Source organism: Zychaea mexicana, assembly GCF_025766255.1.
Source record: "Zychaea mexicana strain RSA 1403 chromosome Unknown BDB00scaffold_89, whole genome shotgun sequence".
Taxonomy (NCBI): Eukaryota; Fungi; Mucoromycota; class Mucoromycetes; order Mucorales; family Lichtheimiaceae; genus Zychaea; species Zychaea mexicana.
In genome coordinates, this window is record NW_026516752.1 from 48,708 (window position 1) to 72,545 (window position 23,838).

Below are 23,838 nucleotides of genomic sequence, written 5' to 3' on the forward strand. Positions count from 1 at the left end.
TGGTATAACACTGTATGAGTGTGCGTACCTGAAAGTAATTACATGCACGTTTGACACCTTCGGCCGTCAAGCGGTTCTCGGCATTTCCGAGCTGGGTATATGTGGCGCCAATGCAATATAGGATACATGCTTTCTCATAGTTCATGTTACGATGTGGTACTACATTTGTGTGTACGTGTAAGTTCGAGACGCCAAGAAGCCTTATAATTAGAGACGAACAATGCCGGGAAACATAGGAAAATAAGCATTACCAGCATTGCCTCCGTTCGAAAAGACTGGATACCACGGAAATTCCACTCCTGTCTAATGGTTTTCCCACCCCGTCCCATACACACTTGAGTACACTTTTGTAAGCCTGATGTTGTTGTTCAATCCAAAGAGCAATACGTACATCGATTGGAAATTTTGATCCTATGAAGACAAGCTGTGCATAATATCTGGTTTTATAATATCAGTGAGCTATATCCATGTGGGCTTGTCAAAGCTGTTTTGTGATAGACAAAAGATAGAAAGACAAAGGTGAGCTTTCTTACTTTATCAGGCGGTTTAAGGCCTTTTCACTGGCCTCCATGTAAATGCAATCGTTGCGCAATTCATCGAGAACACGAAAGTCGTCAGTATAAAGGTCCGGGTGTTCCGCGTATCCGTTCGAAATGTACTTTCGAAGATGGGGCGTCCACGTCAATCGCTCGGTACGTTTTGTGCTGCTTGAGAGCATATTGCTTTCAGCAGTCTTTTTGCCGCTGGGCGGCGATGCTACTGGCGAAGAGTTCATGCCAAGAAGTTCCCGAAGCTTAAATAAAGGAAAGATTGCTCAGGAGGCGAGGAAGAAAGAGAGAGAGAGCAAAAAACCTAATACAAGCAGCGCATATAAGGCATGCGCTCTTTCAAAAAAGTCATTTTCTTTCTTTAGTCCTCTTTATACTATCAACACTTTCTTCAGTTTCAACTGATCGCTGGCATACTATACACTACACGTCTCTCGGAGAAATGAGCCTTTCGACACAGGCCACGTCGAGGTCTGATTCATCTTTGCCAGACAATCCGGTCAACAAGTGGCAAAATTTTGCAGCTAAGGAGTTTGAAGAGCACAGAACTCGGACAATTCGAACAAGAAATCAAGAGAACAGACAACTACAACAGCAGCAGCAGCAACAACTGGCGCAGTCAGAACAGCAAACAACACAGCCCACAAAGCAGCCAGCACCGTCAATGGCACAACATTCATTAGTACAGCAGCAGCAACAACAACAACAACCAGTATCAGGGCAACAACAGCGATCTACGTCACCACAAAAAGACCTTGGTTCAGTACTGTCATGGCAAGACTTTGCAGCCCAAGAAGAGAGCAAAGCGCCAGTGCAAAGTAGTGATACCCGCTCATTATCACGACGCACGTCAACGTCGTTCTCGCATTCTTGTCCCGCAACGCCTAAGAGAAGCTTGAGTGAAAATGTGCGAAGAGATCACAGTTACAGGATTTACCTTTGCAACAACGATAGTGGTCACTACCCACACACCGCGACGAACAGCACTACCACTACGCCGCTGCCGCCGCCGCCTGCCCAACTTTCTGTGACATCGCCAACATCATTCTCTCGAGCGAACAGCAGCAATTATGATTCGCAGTTGCGCTACAAGCCTACGCTGCCCGATCCAACGTTATGTTTTTGCAATGAACTGGCGCACCAACGGACAACGCCCCACGATGGCGTCATTTATGAGTGTCACGCGTTGGGTGGTACCAGTAGTAGTAGCACCAAGAACAAAAACGTTACCGTTTGCGCATTTCATGCTCACAAGGACATTTGGGATGCGTATCGCGAGATTTTACGCGACGGACGAAGGATCGATAAGATGGATCCGGCTCTTTTATTGTGTCCAGCGTTCAATCTAACATTTACCATTGTCACGCGACTGAACAACACGTATACCAAACGGTTACCTTATCCACCACCCAGATGTTATTGCAACAAGCCGGTCCTATTGGATTTGCGTTCCATCAAGTACAACCATCGATCCTACTTTGTCTGTTCAGATTATGATCACATTGATGCGCCTCTTCGATGTGGTTTCTTCGCTTGGGCGGATCAAGTACGCTGCAGAATACCGGACACGCTGCCTCACTCTCATTCTTCATTGGCGCAACCATCATCACCACCATCGTCGTCGTCGTCTTCCTGGCAACATCATCAACAGATATTATCACCCTCTTCTCCTGTTCCACCTCCATGGTCACCTTTATTATCCTCTACTTCCTATTCATCAACATCCGTTTCTGATCACGACCATCAACAGCAATCACAACAACAATCAAAACCATATTTCTCAGCCGACATGCCCCCCTTTCTTCCGTCTTCACGCGAATCCATACCCTCAACGCCCAGCACCACGTCCGCACGCACTTTCCCCATCAATTACGACGAAGACGCGAGCATCTACACCCCACGAACCTCCAAAATCGACAACCCAATATACGCACTGGCATCATCAGGAAGAAGCGGCGCCAAAGCTGAAGAAGGTAAAGACTGTTCTACTGGAGCGAGCGACGAATTCGTTCGGTTACTACAAGGTGCCAAGATGCCCTTGTGGCATACGTCCACCAAAGAACAGGGTGATCCGAATGATTTGCGCAGCGGTACATCATTGCTCGATGCTTTAAACGGCGTAAAAGCCGGCGGTGGCGGTAACGATAACGAAAGCACATCGGCATCATCCTCACTACCCGGATCACCTCAGCAACGCGAAACAACGGCACTTCGAGGCGTCTACGGACTACTTATACCCGGCTCGGTGTACATGCGCCAAGCCATCAAGAAGAAGAATACGGACATAGCGCGGGCCAAGGAGAAGCAAATGACAGAGGAAAAGCTAGAGGAGCTGAGACAACAAATTGCAAGCATGGAAGAAACGATCCGAGACTTGGAGGCCGAGAATCAAAAAGAACGGGCAGCGAAGCAGGTCAAAGAGGAGGAGTTGTCCGACCTTATTAACAAACAAGAGAAGCATGCGGTCGATGCGCAGGAACTGATTCAAAAAGCAGAAAAGCTGTTGGCGGACAAGGAGGAGATTACGGCTTCAATGCAACAGGTGCAGGAGATTTTGGCGGAAGAGACCATGTTGCGTGAAAAGAGTCAACGACGCAGGATCAAGTTGGAGATGATACTCTATGATATACTGGCAATGAACGAGTCGCTGAAACAAGAGATGGCTGAAAAGGAAGAAAAGCTCAGTATGAAGGATCTCAAGTGTCGTGTTTGCTTTCAGGAAAATATCGAGTTTGCTTTGGTGCCTTGCTATCACTGCTGTAAGTGAACAGTTTTCTTTTGTTTTCTCGGAGTGGGGTAAGGAGGATGTGCTTGCATTTCCAGGGCAAGGATGGGGGAAAAGATGTGAAGCTAATGCTTTTTGAACATTTTTTATACAGCTTATTGTAAAGCATGCGCTGAAAAGCTGTCAGAATGCGCCATTTGCAGAACAACTAAATTTGCAATCCAAAAAGTTTATGTGAGCTAATTGGATGGTACGTGGGTTTTCTGTTATGCTTTGGAGATGACTTGGTGGATACTAATGGCCTGCACTTATTTCAGTAGTTAGTAGCATCTGTATACGACTCATCAACATATCTTTTTCCTTGCAAATAGTATCAGCCCCCTCCCCTATTCCTATTCATCTGTGCATACAACTCGTTTATGCTAGCGCCACCACTTACGGCTAGTTAATGGCTTAACTGCAAGTTCAACGTTGTTTTACATACTGCCACCTCTCTACAATTCTCATTCCAATACGGATATGTACCTAGCATCAATCACACAATATTACCCCCTCCCCATTCCATTATCGACTCTGAGCGAATCCACCCTCTTTTCTTCATGTACTTTAATATTTTTTCCCTCATATTATACTTATATACACATCCTATGTAATAATCCTCTCTCAAAATGTATATTTACTATCCTGTACACACACATTCTCGCACTCACATACATGTCACACTCAATAAGCAAAACAAAACAAAACGTTATAGCATTTGTACGCACTAATATTGACCCGACTCGTTTCTTTTGCGAATATACTTACTGCACAATAAATTCAAAAATTATTCATCTCAGTGCCGAGAGTTTACTAGTGATGATTTTTAAGCATGGTTCAAGCAGTGACATTTGATTTCTGTGGATAAAGGATGTGATATTGCGGTTGTGGCAGAGGTTAAACTAATCTCTGTGACCAAAGTTCTTTCGCGATACTTGTTTGCTATCGGTAATCGTAACAGTAAAACTCACAAGGGACTTTTGCGTAGACCATAATCAATCGGTAAAACATCGATTTTAAACATTATTTATCCACATAGGTTTCTAGTACCACCACCGTCATTATAAACATTTTTTACGGTATCCGGAAGGCACTTTAGGCATGTATTTCCACCGGCGATGTGAAAAAGGAACTTGCGTAAAGTCTGTACTAGGAAAGCAAACGTGCTCTTACGAAAGACATACAGATAAGAACGAGGATAGTATTGTCGTTCCCTGCCGCTACAGCCCCGGAATAGATATTAGCAGCAAATCGTACTCAAGGACTAGCATGTAATCAATACGATCGCAAGAAGCTTAACAGATACTCCCGACGACACCTATCTTGCCGGACAATCTGATTCTATAGACAGTACGCGGTGCAACGTCCTCTACGTTTTACGCTTAGCAGACTCGACAGAATCAAGGACTTTACCCCCCCCCCCCATTGCTATCAATGTACGATCGAGTGTAGATGAAGCATACATGTCTCAGATAATTCAGCAGTGCGCTTGTATATTTGAAAAGCATCAGAAAGCCCCTATCTCTCTTGTTTTTTTTTGTGTTGACAAAGTGGGTTGTAACGTTCTCGAACGTTCTTCATTACCTCAAGGTTTTCCTTTTCTCAAGGAAGTGCGGTGCAATTTCTGGGCAGAGCGACGCTTCTTACTGTCGAAGGATGACTTTATCAGCGGCAGAGCGTACCACCCGTTATTGGATATAGCACGCTTTATCTCATCCCACAATGATTGTATCTTGCTCACAAAGGATCAGTAAACATTTTGCATAAAGTTTATTTCTTGATGCGTCGGAGGGGAGTGGATGTGGTTTATGGGCTGGTATAATGGACAGGTAGGCTTGCGTGAAGTAGAGTTAGTAATCTGTGATCGCACTAGAGGCCTGCCATTAGTTGCTTAGCCGTTTGTGAACTACTAGCAGCATTATAGCTACTAGATTTACAGCGGCCGACATAGCCATCAATGGTTAGATTAAAATACTTACTCTGAGTCAGATGAATAATCTGATTTATCTTCATTCATTTCATTTTGTTCCTTAATATACATATTATAATATTCCTGTGTTTAAGTGCAGTAGTTTAAATAAAGTATTTAAATGCTCCTCAATAAACAGTATACTTTAATATTATATCTTCAACTTTCTACCTACGTTCGTTTATCATCCTACTATCCCAACACTATGGAGCAATTGATTGACACTACTTATACCGGATCAAATAAGCAAATTGTGAAAGCAATCAACGAGCAAGCCAGAGAATACAACTTTGCCGTTTCAACTAAACGAAGTGAGAAGAACGTAAAAATCTCGATCCAGTGCGTACATGGTGGAAGTTATCGCAATACACATGGAGTAACTGAATTAACGCGGTGACGCCAAATAGCGACGAAAACGACCGGCTGCCAATGGATCATGAACCTAAGGTGGTGCGAGAAGGATAAGCACTGGAAAGTAACGAAGATCAGCAACGACAACGAGCACAACCACTCCCTTGACAAGCCTCCTCAGTATTACCACCAACACCGCACGTCAACTCTCCATGCCGAGCAGCAAATATTATCATTGACAGATAATTTTCGTCAGGCCCCTCATGATACATCGAGAAGTTCAGAATCACGAAGACGGCGCAATTATGACAATGAGGGATCTACACAATTTTCGTGCGCAAATATTCGGTGAGGATAATTATGGCGGCTTCAGTAGGATATTCGAGTTCCTCATTGTAACAACTCTATCACTAGATATAAGCTAGACAGCACAGGTAAAAGACTCGACGCCCTCTTTTTACCCATGAAACGAGCATAGCAAAAGCACGATGATTCAATGAGATCATTGCTATCGATGCGACGTACAAAACGAGCAGGACCAAGATACCTCTTGTCAATGTTGACTGTGGTTATTTCTGGTTCTGGTTATTTCTGGTTTTTTATAAGGTGAATAACCAGAACCAGAATTGACCAGTATTCACCAGCAGAACCATAAATAACCAGATTCCGCCAGCAAAAACCAGGAACATGAACAACCAGAATCCATCAGAAAAAATAAAACCATAAAAGACTAGATAGCAGCGGAATACAAATAACCATATATTACCAGATTTCACAGAATAAAAGAAACCAAGAACAACCAGGAAATGCTATTTAACTTCTGAGCGGTATTATGATAGTGTAACTATTTATTTCTAGTTATTACTGTTTATATTCAATAACGCGAGGCCTTCTTTTTGTTGTGTGATTGATCGTACAATAATGCACTGTTAAGGATGAGGGACAAGAGAGGCGGATATAATATAAAGTTATATCTATATACATTCGTGCTTGATCTATGTGGTATTGACAATGAATTAACTGCTATTGCTATCGTTGGTCATTCTTCAGCTTATCAAAACACTTACAGTTATGAATGCCGTGCCGTTTTCGACTTGCGGCCACGTGAAATCGGTGTTGTTCGTTTTTGTCCCTTGCCGCCTCTTTCTTGTTGCTTCTCTTTTGGCGGCGTCTTTTGTATTGTTGGCTACATTTATAAACCAGTCTTAAGCAAAAACAAAAAGGCAAAGTAATAATGATTACTACTATCATTATGACTTTTTTTTTATTACCTTGGCGTTTCTTTACGCGAGTTGCCTTCATCGTCGCCACTTTTGGTAAAGTTTCACCACGCTTGACGTACAAAATGACGAGCACTTTACTGGTTGACGCAACGGTCCAATGGTACTGTGGCATGTTCTACAGCAAGCTGCTCAACCTCGTTGATGCATTTATCAACCAAGGATTGCTTGATCGATTTCAACGGAACTTGTTTTGCCTCTTCTCTGGAGCACGGAAGTTCATCTTTCAATCATGATATGGCTCCTTGACGACGCTTTTTGTCAGCATATCCATGGGCCAACTCAGCAGCTGCTCCCTCCAATCCACCTGCTTGCTGTATAACCAGGTGCATGACATGCTCCTTCTTGATATTATGTGTCTTGGGCTCCTATATCCAATCGACCGTGCTATTGGCTGTAGTTGCTGTCTCTTCAACTGGTTGCTGCTGCTGGCTGTTATTCGATTTCAAGATCTCCGATATCTCAGCGCAGATCACTTCTATACGCTGCTGACGTTCATCAAGTTCGTCTATGCGGCTACATAAGACTGAATACTGGTCTAGTTCATCAAATACCATGGGCTCGTCTAAGGATAATTCGTAGTCTTGTGTGTACATCGTGGTTTTACGGGTTGAATATGAGAAAGAAATGTATTGATTAAAATATGTATGCAAATGCAGGTACACGCATTTAGTTATGACGTGCGTACTTAACAAAAATATAATAAAACTGATTGAAGGGTATTGTTTCTTTAACTTTTCAACATGATTTGCCCAAAGTGTACTCTAAATTTTACCAAAAACAAATATTATGCTCATATGCGAACTTGCTTGAGCCCACCAACAAATTATAGCCGACAATAAAGCTCTACACCACCAAATGCTACAAGCGAACCTTTGAATGATTTACAACAGCAGACCGCTTTTATTGCTGACATTGTGCATTACACTGAACCTGTTTATAGTAGTAGCGAAACAATATATATGGATGTCGATGAAGAACAGATAAGCTTACTTGACGATAGTGGTTCATCCAGCGAAAGCGACACTAGCGATGATCTGGCCTATGATATGGACAACTTATGTGCAGAAGTAGACAACAGCTCTATCAATAACGAATCAGAGGATATCAATGACAATACCATCTTTTATGATGTTTCGAATTCGACATCCATACCTGAAAATGTCATACGTGACATGCGCCTTTGGCATATCATGCAAAGGTTCAATGTTCCAAGAGCATGCCACGAAAATGCACGCTGACAAACCCGCTTAAGTTGAGTATACTTAACAAAAAAATACCAGAAATAACCAGGGTGACTGATTTGGTTATCTTGCAGTTTTTTGGTATCTGTAATTAAACTGGAAATAACCATATATAACCATATATAACAATCCCACTACTCGTTGTCACTAGATTTTACCAGATTTCACCAATATCCACCAGAATTAACCCACAGTGAATATTTTGCCAAACTCTCGATTCAGAGCTATCCATCCTGGAGGGGGCCACTACCAAGGCATTACAATACTCTGAAGACGGCACAGAGTACCTTTGGCAACAAAAACGGAAATACAGTGAGATACGCGAAACCACACCAATCGAAGACACTCTATTAATCCAATATCTTCATTGGAAGGATGTAACCACTGACGGCCACCGAGAGTTGTTCAAGTATACTGAAGCATTCCAAAACTAGAAGACAGGCAGAATGGACTGGAAAGGATGCTACGTCCAAGTGGTCAAGGACAAATTCACGATGGTGACTACGTACAAGGATGCTGAGAGCCTCAGGACGACGCGCGCAAAGTATAAAAAGAAGACATCAAGCCGCAAATAGCAATAATCTCATACATAGTTTGATCTATCCAAAGTGTTAGCATAAAGCACGATCACATATTCCGATCACCGCTCTACAGTGACAATGAAAAGTTGGAAGAAAGACCCGAGCTGTCTGTACAGAAAGAAGAAATGTGTGTTTTCAACAATATTATGCTTCGTTAGCGTTTTCTCAAAAACAGCGGCGATGATCTACTTTGGGCAAGCCTACTTGTCCATGATATCGACCCACTAACGACATCTTTTCCGACGCATGAAAAGGATGTTGTGGCTGATCCTTTGAATTTCTGGTCGGTGGCAAAAGAGCCACGTTAAGCGTGAGCGTTTATTGATAGCGACATTAGATAAGCAGTTGACCCGATAAGCTGAAAGATTAAGAATTTTAGTTTATCCGGGCGAGCCAATCACGACGGTTGACAAGTGACGTCCTTGCATTTTGTGGAGAGAGAAAAAGATTTGCTTCGATTTCTTTTTTCATCGCCCCCGTGTAATAACTCTGGTCCTCTTTTTTTTTGCGAAACATGGTAAGAGTGGGCCCCTTTTTTTTATGCTAAAAGAAAATAAAAAAGTGCTTGACAGTTCTTTCGCCAATCATTCGAAAAGAGAGAGAATAATAAAACTAGACAATCCATGATCAGTGTACTCCATTTAATCCCTCGCTTGAAAACAACACCTGTTTTCTTTAATCGTATATGTTATTGTACCGTTTGGAACACACTGGTTGACTTTTGACTCTTTTTTTCTGGCACTCAATAGTATTCCCATTTGTACACGTATGGGCAGCAGCAGCAGCAGCAGCAACAGCAACATGCACAACCGTCATCACCACACGACACATTTCAGAGTTTGCATGACTCTGGATGGGACTCTAAAGAGTTGGAACACAATGGTCGATCCTCACCGCGACAACAGCAAGAACAGCAGCAAACATACCACTCGCCGTCTTTATCAATAGTAAACGGCACCTCGGGATCGTTATCAGGAACATTACCCACTTTTACGTTTATGCCCCCGCATCAACATAACTCGGGCCAATTGTCGCCACAGCTTCAATTATCTGTAAATATATATTGATAGAAGGGCAATGATATTGACGGTGGCATGTCTTATTAATGTTTTCTAAAAAAAAAAATACAAAGGTGCACCCATTGATGAAGTCGTCAGATCAAGATCAACAAGGCGACGATCAGGACTCGCGACAACAACGACAGCAACAGCATGGTCATGAACAACAGCAACAACAATACCATCAGAACACACTTGGTTCCCATGACGCTTCTTCTCATGCTCATATGGCTACCCGCTCCGAAAATCTTAGTCATCATTTTGGAAGCTTCTCATCTGTAAGTATCTGTTTTTTTTTGTTCCATTCATTCTAGAGCAATGCATTGTGTATGTGTATGTATGTATGTGTGTGTGTGTGTGTGTATGGTCATTCAAATTCTCACGTATTCAATCACAGGATATGGTATTCGCAAACTCGTTTAATGTCCAGCACGTATACCACCCAGTTGACATGAGCAGTATCGTGCACGCGCCTGGTATGACAGTAAATGATTTATCTGCGAGATTACCCCCGTTGAATCCCGATGTCGTTAATACTCAGCCGAACGTGACACTAGCCCGAACATCTGTGCTCTCTGAGCTTGATATACCTTCTTCTTCTCACCACCATCATCAATATCAACAACAACAACAACAACAACAACAGGATCACGTGGAACATCAACCGAAACGACCGAAACTAACCCAACAACAGCAACAGCAACAAATCCATCCGCAACAACCCAAAGTCAGCCGGGAACGCGCACCATGGACACCCGAAGAAGACAATCTGTTGCGACTGGCCGTCCAGTTGTATGGCGACAAGACTGAGAAATGGGCCAAGATTGCGGCATGCGTGCCTGGCCGGACCAACAAAAACTGTCGTAAACGATGGTTCCATTCACTCGACCCATCGCTTCGCAAAGGTGCATGGACAGATGAAGAGGACCAGTTGCTGCGTGAGGGCGTCATGCGATTCCCGAACCAGTGGAGTAAGATTGCGGACATGTTGGAAGGTCGGACAGATGACCAGTGCGCGAAACGATGGCGCGAGAGTCTCGATCCTACCATTGATCGCTCGGACTGGACGCCCACCGAAGATCAGCGGCTGATGGAGAAATACGAAGAGTATGGGTCGCAGTGGCAAAAGATTGCGCAGTTCTTTGATGGTCGACCCGGCTTACATTGTCGCAACCGATGGCGTAAACTGCAACGGATGATGCAAATGAAGAAAGAAAAGGAAAATGCTGCGGCTGCGGCGGTGGCAGCATTGCCCGCTACAACATCGTTTATCAACGGTTTGGCAGACGAACATATTTCGCGTTTACAAAACTCGGCTTTTGCTTCTTCTTCTTCGTCGTCGTCGTCTTCATCATCAAATCATAACAACAATGACAACTCGACAACACATATGCAACAACAACCATCGACATCGTCTTCCATATCATCTTCATCAGATTCGTCGTTATCGTCATCCAACATTTTGGCGGACCAGCAGCAACAGTTGGCATTGAACGGTGGGAATGTTGATGCAGGAACGATGCATGGTAATAATAGCAATGGCGGTGAACCCCATAGCGACTTGAATCCATATGGCTGCGCTATACCCGGGTGCTACACCAGCTTTTTCCAATCCAGTGGCCTGTTCTATCACATGAAGAGCGCGCATCCGAACTTGGAAACTTACGACAAGCCGTACCGATGTGCCATACCGAGTTGCATCAAGCGATACAAGAACATCAATGGGTTGCAGTATCATTTGCGCGAAGCGAAAGGCTCGTCTGGACACGGCGCTTACTCTAACAGGACAAGGGCAGTCGTCAAAACCCACGACAGCATGGTGGCATCTCTACCACCCTCATCGACATCATCTTCATCATTGCATCAACAAGAATCGTCCGCATTGACACGGTGATGGAACGGGAGATCTATTTTTTTTTTTTTGCATTTCTATATAATCTACAGCCTTTCTTTCCCTCTTCCCATACATACTGTTTTTCTACATATATTCCCGGTACAGAACATCTTTTTCTCTCTCTCAGCAGTATACATATTCAACAACCTATTACAATACACATAATTCAACTTTTGTTACACATACTATATAAACAATCAAGACACTACTACTAGAAGACCTGTAACAACAAGTTGACTGAACGTAAGGATAGTGTGTGGAACCTTATTAGAATCTTGCCCCTGTCATCTGGATTTGCTCAAGTCCAATGATTCTAATTAACTGCATTTTATGCAGCATTGTTTTTCAAATTTGTGAAACGATAACAATGAACTGCGACGACTCCATGGTCATCATCATCATGCTTTTTTTTACGCAGCAACATGCACATCCGATAAAGGTCACGCCTCAAAGGGGGACTCTGGAATCTCAAAAACCCTTGATCTCGAAATGAAGAGAAGAGAGGCCCTTCTTCTCTCCTAATAGAATCGCTTGAGGGTGGGTACCGCTATTGTTAAAAAGAAGAGATGGTGAAAATCTTTTTTTTTTCTTTGCGATTCTTGCCACTTCTTTCTTTGGAAACGCGAGGAAGGTTGACGTTACACGGCGCTTCCCAGAAAAGTTTGGTCCACCGAAGGAAACTTCTGGCTTCTACGACCCGCAAAGAGGCTTTATGAAACCTTGCCCGCTATTTATAAAGTCGCAGTTTTATTTTTTAATTTTTTGCCCTCCAAGAAGCTCTCTCTCCCTTTCCTTCACACACTTTCTTCACTAAAAAAAGCACATTTGTGATTGTTGTTCTGATGGATCTCTCTTGGTGCATTATCTGTGACAATCGTATTGATTCAAACTTGGTAAGTCTCATTGATCTCTCTTTCTTGGTTTCCGGAAGATCCGAAAGAAAGAAGAAGAAATACTCATCGATCATCTTTCTCTCATTGAATAGAATGAGTCGGATCTGTATTGTTCAGATGCTTGCAAAGTGAAAGATTCTTCGTTGTCGACAACTACGTCTGCTAGTGGCAATAGTAGTAGCAGTAGTAGCAACAACAGTATGGCACTGTTTGGTCAGAGCCCACCCAAACAACGTACTATCAAGAACACCTTGACCTTGCTGCGCAACAGACAGCAACGACCGACTGCGCCGTCAACGTCGTACCCGTGGATCCCGCTGTATCGCCGACGTCCGATCATTTCGAGACGCCCCGCTGTTGCAGCAAGTGGTGTACCGCCGACGACGACTAGTATGCTTTGCCGCAAGCCGTCGACTTCGACAACCTCGGTTGCGTCGTACCATTATCGCCCCAATCTTACGGCCGTGTAAAAAAAAAAAAAAGAATTCTCATCACCATCATCATCATCATCGTCTCTTCCTCTCGTTTCCATTCATACTTATTATTCGCTCTTTGTCCTCTTTTCATGATCGTCACAACCAGCAGTTGCTCTTCTGTATATACACAATATATCTTATTCACCCCATTCATTTTAGCTTAGTATTCCCCACACACACACACACCATAAAACCCACATCAAAAACATCTCATATCTACATAAAATCATTGAAAAAAAAATTCCATCCCTTTAGCATAGTAACCTCTCCTCTCTGACTCTCCCTGCACATCATCATTATCACACATAAGCATTTAACAAAGAAGAAACATATACTCTCTCTCTCTCTCTCAATAACAATTATCCACCTTAAAACCTCATTACAAACCTCGTTACAAATTTCGTTTAATTGAATTGATTACGTGATGCATTGCCATCCCGCGCGCGGGATCGGAAAGGGATGATTATTCAGCGAGTTCCCGAGCACCTTTTTTTTTAAATATAAAAGAGTACTCTAGTTTCCCTTCGTTCTCAAAGCTCGTTTATATAACAACAAAGAAAAACATGAGTGCTGCTGGTGAAGATATCAAGGCCCTTTTGCAAGATTTGCTTGCCCAGGAAGAACGCTGCCAATTCACAAAGTTCACCAGCGACGACGCGCTGAAGCTCGGTCTTCTTATTCTGGAGAATGCAAAGGCATACACTCGTCCCATTGTGCTTGACATTAACCTGGCTGGTCATCAGTTGTTCCATTTCGCCATGCAGGGTACTGGTCCCGATAACAACGAATGGGTTGCTCGGAAAAAGTAAGGATTCTCTTTTTTTTAAGCTTGCATATCCTCGCCTTCTTCTGTTGCTGTTGTAGGTGGGGGGGAAGGGGTTGATGTAAAGGGTGTTTGGGATAGGAGGAGGGTGTATTAGAGCAAAAAGCAATACTATTAGAGTAAGAAACTTGGTTTCAACTGACTACTTGGATCTGACCGTGCTATTATCTGTAACAGCAAAGCTGTGCTTCGATTCAGACATTCCAGCTATTATCTGGGCCGTTATTGCGCAAGCCAGAACAAGACCCTTGAAGAAAAGTATTATGTAAGTAACTTGTAAAAGTTACAACAATCGAAAATGATGTTTTAACAAAATAAGCACTACTAGGTGAGCGAAAAGGAATATGCTTGCCACGGCGGCTCGTTCCCGTTGATCATCAAGGATGTGGGTGTTGTTGGCACCATCACTGTCTCTGGCTTGGCCCAGCAGGTACTTGACCTTTCACCAGCAGTATCGCATGTCTAGCAGAGAAAATAGGGGGTGGTCATCTAATTCATGTTCGCTTTCTATAGGACGATCACGGTTTGGTAGTCAAGTCGATTGAGCAATTTCTAGGTCAATAAAGATTTCTTCATTAGAGAGTGCTGATAGTCTAGCATACTATGTGTATTTGCTATGTGATTGTGTGTGTGTTCTCCATGTGCATGATGTGTAGCACACGCTTTGTGCTCGGATAGTAAAAGTTCTTGCATGACAACAAATTAGGCTCTGGCGGGGAGAGACACATTCAAAAAGAATAAAGACAAGGCACAGAACAGCCTTCTCCTTTCTTCTTTTCATTCTCAAAATATGCTCTACGATCCATCACTTCCATTTACTGCGGCTTATCGTCTATTTCGAGAACAGACAATCAAGCATAGTCCATTTACTGCTGGCTGCCATGCCTTTCTCAAGTACGATGACACAAAGGCAAGAAGACTCCCCAACACACATACACACACACACTCACACACACTCTCTCTCTCTTTCTTTCTTTCTCTCTTTTACCTTTGAGATATTTCACTTGACCAATTATAAAGAACCTTGTTACGCGATGCCAACACCACTTTTTTTTTTTGCTGCTCGAATTTGAATTTAGGAAGCCACGATCCGATTATTAATATTGTATATATTATACGCACTTTATGCGGACACAACACTCGAACGAAACCCATTTCTCACATTCTTTTTGGAATTCGTGTCGGGTGATAATCAGCGTGGCAACGCTCTTGAACAACAATTTGTCTATTGCATCTTGGGAGGTTCCATTGTCAAAGTGAGTTCTATTCTGTAAGAAAAAGGTGGCGAGAGAGAGAGAGAGAGAGAAAGAAAGAGAGGGTAATCAAATAGGGGTGTTCTAGATAATGGACACGCATGAAAAAAAAAAGATTGGTTTATTAAATATATATTGTTAGATCAAGGAACGAACACCACGACAAGTGTGTGATAATACATCGGAAACATTACCAAAGCCTAACACGAGTGTCCAGCGCGTGAATGAATTGAAAAAGAGCGTTGCTTTATTGATAGGTGATCCGTAAGTGGGAACAGGATTTTTATACATGTGGGTTCAAGAGAAACTGTTGTTATACACAAAGAGTAATCGGTTTTTCCGTTTTTTTGCTAGGTTAACACTATTTGGATCAATCAAAGATGGCGGTCAAGAGATCATTGGGCAACACCAACGAACAAACAAGGTAAAAGCATCTTGCTCTACTGAGAAACCTCAGGTCCCCTGGTTAACAATCGCGGCATAATAGTCTCAGCAGCAGCAGCAGCAAGAACAGCAAGAACAGCACTTGGATCCAGAGGCACTTGCCCAAGTTACCTACTTGATGCGTGATGCTTGCCTAAGGACTTTAAGGATACCCGAACAGCAGGTAAAAAAACGGACTCTCTTGTAATGAAGTCCGGAATGCTGGTGACGATGACGATGGACTGATGAAGAAAAACTTTTAAGTTTGTGCAAAATGCTTTCAAATACCATGCAAAAACTGTTGTCACAAGCTGTGGATTATCACCAGAAAAACTACGAGATCTCGTGGAAACAAATCATATTCTAGCAATGGATGTAGTGCCTTCATTTCTTGAGCAGGTTACCGGTGACAAAGAGTAAGTTTTTCCAGCTTTGCGACCCTGGGAGGGATTATTGTTTCTTTTTTCTTTGGGTGAGGGCTTTAACCAAATACAAATTTAAAAAAAAAAAAACTAGATATTTGTATGCACTTGCCAAAGTGCCAGTCGGTAATAGTAGTGTGGAATTGGTGTATCATTTACTCACGTCGGGTCGAACACTTGGCGATGATTTCATACACATGTACATTTCCAACAGTATTCGTACATGTGAGTTGTACGAAGAAGGTCCACGTAAAGACAAGCATGTCCGCTTGGTAAGTTCCCTTTCCCCCACACCAACTGATAGCCCGTACTCTCAACCTTTGATCCTGATGATGAATATTTGGGTAGGTGGCCAAGTTTATCCAGTCTTTATTGGAAAGAGGCACTATCTCCATTGCCGAATACCTCATTGAAATCCAATCCTTCTGCGTCGGATACTTTCGATTCAAAGGCGTCGCCACGCTCTTCCAATTGGCATCCAGCGAAGCACAGCGAATGGGATTTCAAGTGGATCGACAGCAGCAACAACAACAACAGCAGCAGCAGCAGCAGAAGCAGCAGAAGCAACAAGAAGTGGCAATATGAAAAGAAGAGAAAGAGAGAGAGAGGAGAGGGGAGAGGAAAAAACAACGTTCTATATGTTTTTTATGTACACATCAATTGCAGCCTGTTTTTTATACGTTCTTGTTTTTATATATGGAGAATATTATATATACTTTGCTTGTCTCTAATTACATGCCACCACCGAACTGTTGACCAGCGGATTCACGTTGGATTCTACCGACATAGGCACGCGAGACAACGTTCCATGCTTCCATGTAACGGTCCATGCACTTGGACAAGCAGGCTTGCTCACCGCTTTCCAAACGAGCACCAGGCTTGGGAACGCACTTGTCGTAGCACTTTTCGTTGATTTTCTGTACGTGTGTGCATAACCCACCGAAAAAAAAAAAGACGTGTCAGTCTCATTCTCCCTAGTTTTCTTTTTCTTTTTCTCCTTTCGTTACAAAAACCCCCCTTACGTTGATAAGCTCTTGAGCGTTGGCCAAAGCAAGTTCACCGCGAACCTTGTCCATGACTTCTTGCTTCTTGCTACCCTATACCGAGAAAAGAAGAGAAAAAAAAGACAGTCCCCGAATTACATAAAGTAACCCAGTGCATGCACACAAATGAGTATTCTCTCTTCTTTCTACAGACATTGGGTGTTGTCGCATTTCAGGTTTTAAAAAGTCAATTTACCAAGTCGGCGGAAGCACCGCTGCCAAAGTTGTAACCCGAGTTGTAATCGCTCATTTTATGTGTTGAAAGAATCAAAGAAACTTGTCAAGAACACGGGAAAAGCAAAAAAATAAAACAATTTTTTCTCCGCTTAGCGTGGTTTGGCTTGTCCGTCCGGGGAAAGAGGGCCCCCGGCGGGTCTGTCAGCGCCCCGTCACTTAAAGCGCGCCGCAAGCAGTAGCGACCCAATATTGCTTGGTTCATAAACTCTCCCTTTTACTCAAGGTTATTTAAGCCAGCAGTGATATCACATTTTGTCAGTAACAACCCCCTTTTTATTATGCCAGAGTAGTTGTAGAATCAATAACAATTCACATGAATCGGCCCGGAACAACAGGAAGACTTGCAGAAAGACCACCATCGACCGCGATTGCCTGATAGTATGCAAATAAAATGTCATTGTCAATAAACTCAATAACAGGGAATATCTCAGATGTATGTATATGTTTGCTGTTAGTAGGAAGAGATCAGTACCTGTCCATTGATATAAGATGCCTCTTCACTAGCCAAGAAAGCAACAACCGCAGCAACCTGTTGTCGAAATTACATTATAAGAAAACGAGTGGGGGTAAATGGTATTGAGCAGACTGCAACAACGTAGGGCAGACAGCTGCTTCGTTTCATCCAGTCATGAGAGAGCATACTAAAGCATTATCCTTACCTCTGATGGGACAGCATATCTTCTGGTGGGATTGAGCTGACCAATCTTGTTTGAAGAGCCTCTTGACTTTGCATAGTCGAACGTTTTGACTGTCATGCCGGTTTCAATGATGCCCTATATATTTAACATGAGTAACGAGATATAGCACATTATTTTAGATATTCTTGGATACATACCGGGCAAATAGCGTTGGTGCGCACATTTGTGCCAGCATATTGGTATGCGCTGGTTTGGCACAAGTTGATCACACTATGTAGATAAAAAGTACATTAACAATAAGCAAAAAGACTTTGCTTATAGTAGAGTTACAGGTCCTACTTACGCCGACTTTGCTGCCGAATATTCTGGTGGGCCAGCACCAGAGCGAATACCCGCGACTGCATAAAATGTTGCTAAAGTTAGCCATGTGTAGTCAGTTACACAGAATAGGCAATGGTTCTTCTTACCTGAAGCAGTGCAGATGATGGAACCACCCGACATTTCCTTACCACCCTTGCCTGTTTCTTCCATTGCCTTGCCCGCAATTTTGAGAGCCAAAAACGCGCTCAAGGAATTCACTCGCACGACCTCCATAAAAGACGACTCGTCGGCGTCTTCAAGTCGCACGCGCGGTAAACTCATGCCTGCGTTGGCAAAATATACATCGAGACGGCCAAACATTTCCATAGCTTCTGCGACAATGTTCGTGACGCCCTCTGTGGATGCAGCATCGAATGCTCGTGCAATACAAGCGACATTTGGATATCGCATTTCAATGTCGCGGGCAAGCTCTTCCAAGTTTTCGCCTCTCAGGTCAGTGGCGAAAATTACTTTGGGTCCACGCTTGGCTAGAGCATAAACGGTAGCGCGTCTGATGATGTTAAAATCAAGTTCAGGCTCTTTGTTAGCACCACCATAACATACATTTACTGGTTCTTTTTTCATGAACAAAAAGTAGAACAGCAGCAGCAGCAGCAACAAAACGATCTTATTTACCCAATGCCTTTGATCGAGTTGGCACCAGTGACAATGCATACTTTGTCGGTGAGAGACGACCCAGCTTTGGCCAAGTGGGCGGCTATCTGTCCAACACGCTCATTGGCAGTATCAAACGACGACATAGTATCAATATGAAAGGGTGAAAAAAAAAGGTATAAAAAGAAAGTGAAAGGGGAAAAGACAAAGGATGTTTCCTTGGGGTTTTTTCCCTTCAAAGACTCTCATTTTAGTCATGAAAACTTGGTGAAATCCCCACGACTCCTATGCTTGGGAAAATTATTATGCTTGCAAAGAGCTTATTCCACTTTTTTTTTACGTACCTGACCACAAACTACAGAATCCATCGATTCGCATCCATAAAAGCTATCCCCTCCGCTTTTTGATTTCCGACGGACGCCCACTGTGTGCAGTAAAAGTAGCAGCGTAATATCTTTCCCTCCCACTAAAATAGATCTACTATTATATACAACAAAACATGAATTCATTCCGACAAGGTGTGTGTGTGTGTGCCATTCTTTAACTAAGAATCGGCTGGTTTTGATGCTCCAAAATGACCAGAAGGGATAGAGAATGACAACAACGTTATGAAATACACACGCTCACACAGTTAGCTTGAACACAACGGGGTAATGCATAATTGTCATAGTATCGCAATCGCTCTTGGCTCGGTCTAGAACGACGCCATTCACAGCCGGCATCTTGGCACAAAGACAGCATTCATCATTCTTACAGCAGCAACCCATCCGATCCATATCTTCATACCATTTCGACACCTTTAAATTCGTAGAACGATTAGAAGCTGAAGGTTTCTCTCGAGAACAAAGCGAAGCTATCATGGCGTCGTTACGAGAAGTAATATCCGAAAGGTATGTATACATCGATATGACATATGGCGAAAAGATGGAAACTATGGAACCTAGCTACAACAAAAAAAGCTCACTATGGCAACCGAATTTTAGTATGACGGATGCAACCAAGGGGATGGTTACCAAGGCTGAACAAGAAAAGGTACGACAATGGAAAAAATTGGTAGTAAAATGAAAACGACTAACGGCCCGTAATTCTTTCTCTGTGTGTGTACAGACGGTATATACATACAAGGTTGATTTCGCTCACCTAAAGTCCGAGATTCAACTGCTTGAAAAGAACGACTTCACGATGATGAGAGCAGAGAACGACCGATTGTTAGGCGAGGTGGAAAAACTACGACAAAAGTTACGAGAAGAAATCACACGTTCACAAGCAAACGTGCGATTGGATTTGCATTTGGAAAAGGGGCGTATTCGCGACGAGGCAAGTGCACAGGAAATCAAGATCAAGGAGACGGATACCCGAATAGAAAGTGAGATTGCTGGGCTGCGAACACAAATGGAAGCTATCAAGTTCCAAATTCTGCAGTATATGATCGGTAAGTATAAAAGCGAGAAGAAGAGTTTGGGTTGGTTTGGTGGTCGGATAACGTCATTTTTATGCAAAAGAAAGTTGTGCACTGACATCCATCCCACCGCCCGTGTTTGATTGTTACCCGGGAAATTATGATGATAGGTACCATCACAGGTGCTGGAGCATTGTTTCTGGCCTACCTTCGAATGCTCCGCTGACCGTCTCGTTGTATCCACTCTCTTGCTGTGCCTCCACATCTTTCTCTTTCGCACGCTTCCCTTTGCATTGTGCATTCCAGAACCGTGAACCCACACGCGACGTCTTGTGAATTTCTACCAACCAATAATATAAGCTCTTTATTTCCTTTTAACCTTTTTCTCTCTATTTCAAATCTGATATCATACACAACATACTTTTGTACCCAAATCAAAATCAATGGCTGATAAGAACGGCAACAATACTAGTAGCAGTGTAATCACTTCTACAATCACTGCCAAAAGTCCTACTCGTCCACCTATAAGTGAAAGTGACGGCAAAGGAGGCAAAAGAGGAAGCGGAAGCTCATTTGCCTTGTTGCCATTGACTCATCGCGTGGGAGGTCATGTCCGCATGTTCAGATTGGCCAACGGTGCCATTTGCAAGGCCCTTACAAACAAGGAACGAGAGTTCTACGAAGATGTTGAGCAAAAGCCAGAATTTCGACCCTTTGTACCTTGCTACATGGGCGTCATTGTCATTTCGGACGATCAACAGAACGGACCAAAGATTATTCTGGAACGAGATAAACGTCGCTTAAAACAATTCACGCCGCCACCTACCATGCGGCCTATACGACGATCCACGACTGTCATGCTCTCCTCAGATAGTTCGGATACAGACGTACTGCCTATCTATCGAAGCGGCCATCCACCTTATCATAATGCCATGGATCCAGCAGCAGCTTCTCGTCGTCCTCGTCCTGGTCGACGGCGATCATGTTGCCAACGGGCGGTGTCATGCCCTGCTGTCTTGCGGACTGAAAAAGTTGACATCCGACGGCCGCATCCAGCGACACAACAACAACAACAACAACAATCGGAAGACGACCAACAACAGGGAATCATCAACTCGTCGCTATCGGATCAAGACACGCATGAATTCATTGTTATGGAAGACTTGACGTTCGAAATGGAGCGGCCATGTGTTTTGGACCTGAAAATGGGAACAAGGCAGCATGGTGTCTATGCTGCAGAAGCCAAGATGAAAAGCCAGACAGCTAAATGTGAGCATTCCACAAGCAAGTCTTTGGGTGTCCGCATGTGCGGCATGCAGGTATGTAAAAACAAGTGTGGTACACTTTAAATACTCTGTTTGACAGCAGAGAATGTTAAAACAATAGTAACATCTTCATATTGTTTATATATTAGGTGTATCGAGGGTCAACAGGAAAGTGTCAGACCCAGGATAAATATGTCGGACGAGAATTGGATGCGGATGGATTTCGCGACACATTGCATTCGTTCTTGAGCGACGGTACGCGTTTGCTCGTCGAATATATACCCGATCTGATAAGCAAGATATGGCAGTTACAACGGATCATCAAATCCATGCACGGCTATCGTTTCTTTGGCTCGAGTCTTCTCATCATATACGATGGTGCAGATACGACCAAACCCGTCGATTTGAGACTCATTGATTTTGCACATTGCGTAACCAAGCAGGAACTACTGCAGAACCGTGCCCGCATGACATGTCCACCCGAACAGCCGATCGACCAGCCAGATCATGGGTATCTGAAAGGCCTAATGACGTTGATGCACATGTTGCAAAACATAGCCACCCGCCATTTCAATTCTTCCCCATACTAAAAACCTGCCACAAACGTTCTTATACATATATACATACACGATACTACTATCATCACTACTTACTATTACATACGTACACATTCATCCAGCCCCGTCTCAAAACAACACATGCACATATACAGTGTCTTTTCATCATATATCAAAGATTTGCTGATCAGAAATACAATAGACGTTATTGTTGCTGTACCATGTATATGCAAAGTAGGATTGGATCGAGCAATTGTTGATATTTCTATTGGGAATTACTACGCGCACGACAAAAATTGACCTCGCGCACGACATTTTTTTTGGTAGTTTAGTATTCCGCAGTTGTCGTGCGCACCGTCTCTTGCACAGCCTGAAAGACCCGCGCACGACAAAATCTGATCTCGCGCAACGACAATTTTTTTTGGCAGTTGTCGTGCGCACGGTCTCTCGCACAGTTTGAAAGACCCTGCGCACGACAGAACTATGATGATATATGCCGAGTAACTGGAACATTAACATACCGTGTATCCAAATGGCAAGCAAACAACTTTGTGCCAACATAAGTATTATAATATAGTGAAGCACAAGCGAGACAATTTCTTAGTCAACACAAAAAGACGTAGCCAAGACCATAGAAAAGTGGGTAGACGGTGCACCAAGTGTTTTCACCAATTTAATATCAATGACGATGGTATTGGCTGCAAAGACATATCCTGTGTTTCGTGTTCCAAAACTTGCCAGAGCTAGGGCTGTCATGTAATTCTATTCAAATAAAATTATTTTTGACGATCAGTGTAATATTCGACGTATATATAACGAAAGATGATAATAATGTGTCAACCAAATTGTTGAATATTTGGAGGGCGAAGAACAAGAACAATTAAATCCGGAGACAAGGCACAAGAGCTTAAATATGAGACAAGAACATAAATCGTCGAGTACGTTGAGGTAAACGACAACTGCCAAAAAAATTGTCGTTGCGCGAGATCAGATTTTGTCGTGCGCGGGTCTTTCAGGCTGTGCAAGAGACGGTGCGCACGACAACTGCGGAATACTAAACTACCAAAAAAAATGTCGTGCGCGAGGTCAATTTTTGTCGTGCGCGTAGTAATTCCCTTTCTATTTTACAGTACCACATGCACATGCACATCCTGTGGTCGCATAGTCTTCTTACCATAGCAGTGCTGATTACAGAATCACGTTATTTATTATTTGAGCTCGTAGTTGCCAATTCTATTGAGAGCTACTGTATGTAAACCTCACGCCAAAAACGAAAAATACTGCTATATTGCTATATATTGTTTTGGCTCATGAAGACGGTAATAAGATAGCATTCGAGGGGCAGTGAATAAGAAGATTATTGGAAAAATGAAGGGTAATTCACAGCGTTAGTCAATGAAGCATGGTAGAAATAAAAGGCAAGGTACTCGTCGTCTCAATATGCATGGCCATAAAATGTGAATCATCATGATATTGATACTGATAAGTAACATACCGCTATAATTAGGACGCTGCTATTGAAGTAGCAGTATATCTGACATGAAGATATCCATCGCTCCCTTCATTTTCTAATAGCGAACATCACATACGTTCGAATTTTCATAATATTTCATTGATTCCCCCCACCGCCTTGTGCAGCACCAGTTCTGCAACTTTTCTATATAAAAAGGGTGGACGGAGGTAACAACTAGTAATTCTGTTGTGTTTTATTTTATAATAAGTAAATTCATATCTCTGTTAGGCAA

General features: G+C 43.0%; 12 protein-coding genes across 12 annotated transcripts; 8 read left to right on the forward strand and 4 right to left on the reverse strand.

The window, feature by feature from the left end:
• Nucleotides 1-247: 247 nt before the first annotated feature.
• Nucleotides 248-775, reverse strand: BDB00DRAFT_770733 (BRO1-like domain-containing protein; the record flags this gene model as incomplete). Its single annotated transcript, XM_053119909.1, has 2 exons — nt 248-437; nt 534-775. 2 exons carry the CDS (start codon nt 773-775, stop codon nt 248-250), a joined length of 432 nt encoding a protein of 143 aa, XP_052975613.1.
• A 904-nt stretch (nt 776-1,679) lies between these two features.
• BDB00DRAFT_618522 (uncharacterized protein) lies at nt 1,680-3,553 on the forward strand. Its single transcript, XM_053118041.1, has one exon. It carries the CDS (start codon nt 1,858-1,860, stop codon nt 3,313-3,315), a length of 1,458 nt encoding a protein of 485 aa, XP_052975614.1. The 5' UTR covers nt 1,680-1,857; the 3' UTR covers nt 3,316-3,553.
• A 1,027-nt stretch (nt 3,554-4,580) lies between these two features.
• Nucleotides 4,581-5,066, forward strand: BDB00DRAFT_770798 (uncharacterized protein; the record flags this gene model as incomplete). The annotated part of the gene is made up of 1 exon (XM_053119912.1): nt 4,581-5,066. A coding segment is annotated over one exon (486 nt), but the record flags the coding sequence as incomplete, so codon positions are not given.
• Nucleotides 5,067-9,219: 4,153 nt separating this feature from the next.
• On the forward strand, nt 9,220-11,843 carry BDB00DRAFT_618755 (uncharacterized protein). Its single transcript, XM_053118045.1, has 5 exons — nt 9,220-9,254; nt 9,334-9,369; nt 9,487-9,789; nt 9,870-10,073; nt 10,193-11,843. The coding sequence occupies exons 1-5, from the start codon at nt 9,252-9,254 to the stop codon at nt 11,687-11,689; spliced, it is 2,043 nt and encodes a 680-aa protein (XP_052975616.1). The 5' UTR covers nt 9,220-9,251; the 3' UTR covers nt 11,690-11,843.
• A 688-nt stretch (nt 11,844-12,531) lies between these two features.
• BDB00DRAFT_732361 (uncharacterized protein) lies at nt 12,532-12,950 on the forward strand (the record flags this gene model as incomplete). The annotated part of the gene is made up of 3 exons (XM_053118337.1): nt 12,532-12,582; nt 12,675-12,724; nt 12,782-12,950. Coding segments are annotated over 3 exons (270 nt in total), but the record flags the coding sequence as incomplete, so codon positions are not given.
• Nucleotides 12,951-13,337: 387 nt separating this feature from the next.
• On the forward strand, nt 13,338-14,516 carry BDB00DRAFT_618631 (uncharacterized protein). The gene is made up of 4 exons (XM_053118044.1): nt 13,338-13,863; nt 14,059-14,146; nt 14,210-14,311; nt 14,395-14,516. The coding sequence occupies exons 1-4, from the start codon at nt 13,622-13,624 to the stop codon at nt 14,443-14,445; spliced, it is 483 nt and encodes a 160-aa protein (XP_052975618.1). The 5' UTR covers nt 13,338-13,621; the 3' UTR covers nt 14,446-14,516.
• Nucleotides 14,517-14,650: 134 nt separating this feature from the next.
• BDB00DRAFT_981174 (uncharacterized protein) lies at nt 14,651-16,595 on the forward strand. The gene is made up of 8 exons (XM_053129980.1): nt 14,651-14,791; nt 14,961-15,137; nt 15,277-15,398; nt 15,489-15,558; nt 15,622-15,741; nt 15,822-15,973; nt 16,074-16,251; nt 16,328-16,595. Exons 1-8 carry the CDS (start codon nt 14,672-14,674, stop codon nt 16,562-16,564), a joined length of 1,176 nt encoding a protein of 391 aa, XP_052975619.1. The 5' UTR covers nt 14,651-14,671; the 3' UTR covers nt 16,565-16,595.
• BDB00DRAFT_843458 (Tim10/DDP family zinc finger-domain-containing protein) lies at nt 16,439-17,309 on the reverse strand. Its single transcript, XM_053124962.1, has 3 exons — nt 17,219-17,309; nt 17,002-17,076; nt 16,439-16,896 (listed from the first exon to the last, which is right to left on the reverse strand). The coding sequence occupies exons 1-3, from the start codon at nt 17,270-17,272 to the stop codon at nt 16,711-16,713; spliced, it is 315 nt and encodes a 104-aa protein (XP_052975620.1). The 5' UTR covers nt 17,273-17,309; the 3' UTR covers nt 16,439-16,710.
• Nucleotides 17,158-19,286, reverse strand: BDB00DRAFT_618770 (uncharacterized protein). Its single transcript, XM_053118046.1, has 8 exons — nt 19,217-19,286; nt 18,894-19,157; nt 18,365-18,768; nt 18,241-18,295; nt 18,095-18,167; nt 17,919-18,032; nt 17,732-17,788; nt 17,158-17,631 (listed from the first exon to the last, which is right to left on the reverse strand). Exons 2-8 carry the CDS (start codon nt 19,016-19,018, stop codon nt 17,569-17,571), a joined length of 891 nt encoding a protein of 296 aa, XP_052975621.1. The 5' UTR covers nt 19,019-19,157; nt 19,217-19,286; the 3' UTR covers nt 17,158-17,568.
• Nucleotides 19,245-20,606, forward strand: BDB00DRAFT_619137 (uncharacterized protein). The gene is made up of 5 exons (XM_053118047.1): nt 19,245-19,390; nt 19,543-19,762; nt 19,856-19,904; nt 19,980-20,304; nt 20,442-20,606. The coding sequence occupies exons 1-5, from the start codon at nt 19,372-19,374 to the stop codon at nt 20,495-20,497; spliced, it is 669 nt and encodes a 222-aa protein (XP_052975622.1). The 5' UTR covers nt 19,245-19,371; the 3' UTR covers nt 20,498-20,606.
• Nucleotides 20,582-22,192, forward strand: BDB00DRAFT_618613 (uncharacterized protein). The gene is made up of 2 exons (XM_053118042.1): nt 20,582-21,590; nt 21,686-22,192. The coding sequence occupies exons 1-2, from the start codon at nt 20,715-20,717 to the stop codon at nt 22,124-22,126; spliced, it is 1,317 nt and encodes a 438-aa protein (XP_052975623.1). The 5' UTR covers nt 20,582-20,714; the 3' UTR covers nt 22,127-22,192.
• BDB00DRAFT_618614 (uncharacterized protein) lies at nt 22,193-22,792 on the reverse strand. Its single transcript, XM_053118043.1, has one exon. The coding sequence runs from the start codon at nt 22,652-22,654 to the stop codon at nt 22,259-22,261; it is 396 nt and encodes a 131-aa protein (XP_052975624.1). The 5' UTR covers nt 22,655-22,792; the 3' UTR covers nt 22,193-22,258.
• Between the last annotated feature and the right edge of the window lie 1,046 nt (nt 22,793-23,838).

Coding starts and splice junctions, on each gene's coding strand:
- BDB00DRAFT_619137 (XM_053118047.1), top strand. Junction 19,763..19,855: donor CGAGAAGTAATATCCGAAAG/GTATGTATACAT, acceptor ACCGAATTTTAG/TATGACGGATGCAACCAAGG. Junction 19,905..19,979: donor CCAAGGCTGAACAAGAAAAG/GTACGACAATGG, acceptor GTGTGTGTACAG/ACGGTATATACATACAAGGT.
- BDB00DRAFT_843458 (XM_053124962.1), bottom strand. CDS start 17,272: ATGAGCGATTACAACTCGGGTTACAACTTTGGCAGCGGTGCTTCCGCC. Junction 17,077..17,218: donor GCGGTGCTTCCGCCGACTTG/GTAAATTGACTT, acceptor TTCTCGGTATAG/GGTAGCAAGAAGCAAGAAGT. Junction 16,897..17,001: donor ACGCTCAAGAGCTTATCAAC/GTAAGGGGGGTT, acceptor ACACACGTACAG/AAAATCAACGAAAAGTGCTA.
- BDB00DRAFT_618755 (XM_053118045.1), top strand. Junction 9,790..9,869: donor CGCCACAGCTTCAATTATCT/GTAAATATATAT, acceptor AAAAATACAAAG/GTGCACCCATTGATGAAGTC. Junction 10,074..10,192: donor ATTTTGGAAGCTTCTCATCT/GTAAGTATCTGT, acceptor ATTCAATCACAG/GATATGGTATTCGCAAACTC.
- BDB00DRAFT_618770 (XM_053118046.1), bottom strand. CDS start 19,018: ATGTCGTCGTTTGATACTGCCAATGAGCGTGTTGGACAGATAGCCGCC. Junction 18,033..18,094: donor GCACCAACGCTATTTGCCCG/GTATGTATCCAA, acceptor TTAAATATATAG/GGCATCATTGAAACCGGCAT. Junction 17,789..17,918: donor GATATGCTGTCCCATCAGAG/GTAAGGATAATG, acceptor TTTCGACAACAG/GTTGCTGCGGTTGTTGCTTT.
- BDB00DRAFT_618631 (XM_053118044.1), top strand. CDS start 13,622: ATGAGTGCTGCTGGTGAAGATATCAAGGCCCTTTTGCAAGATTTGCTT. Junction 13,864..14,058: donor GAATGGGTTGCTCGGAAAAA/GTAAGGATTCTC, acceptor TATCTGTAACAG/CAAAGCTGTGCTTCGATTCA. Junction 14,147..14,209: donor CCCTTGAAGAAAAGTATTAT/GTAAGTAACTTG, acceptor AAGCACTACTAG/GTGAGCGAAAAGGAATATGC.
- BDB00DRAFT_618613 (XM_053118042.1), top strand. CDS start 20,715: ATGGCTGATAAGAACGGCAACAATACTAGTAGCAGTGTAATCACTTCT. Junction 21,591..21,685: donor TCCGCATGTGCGGCATGCAG/GTATGTAAAAAC, acceptor TTTATATATTAG/GTGTATCGAGGGTCAACAGG.
- BDB00DRAFT_618614 (XM_053118043.1), bottom strand. CDS start 22,654: ATGTTGGCACAAAGTTGTTTGCTTGCCATTTGGATACACGGTATGTTA.
- BDB00DRAFT_618522 (XM_053118041.1), top strand. CDS start 1,858: ATGGATCCGGCTCTTTTATTGTGTCCAGCGTTCAATCTAACATTTACC.
- BDB00DRAFT_981174 (XM_053129980.1), top strand. CDS start 14,672: ATGCTCTACGATCCATCACTTCCATTTACTGCGGCTTATCGTCTATTT. Junction 15,399..15,488: donor GCTTTATTGATAGGTGATCC/GTAAGTGGGAAC, acceptor TTTTTTTGCTAG/GTTAACACTATTTGGATCAA. Junction 15,742..15,821: donor TAAGGATACCCGAACAGCAG/GTAAAAAAACGG, acceptor AAAACTTTTAAG/TTTGTGCAAAATGCTTTCAA.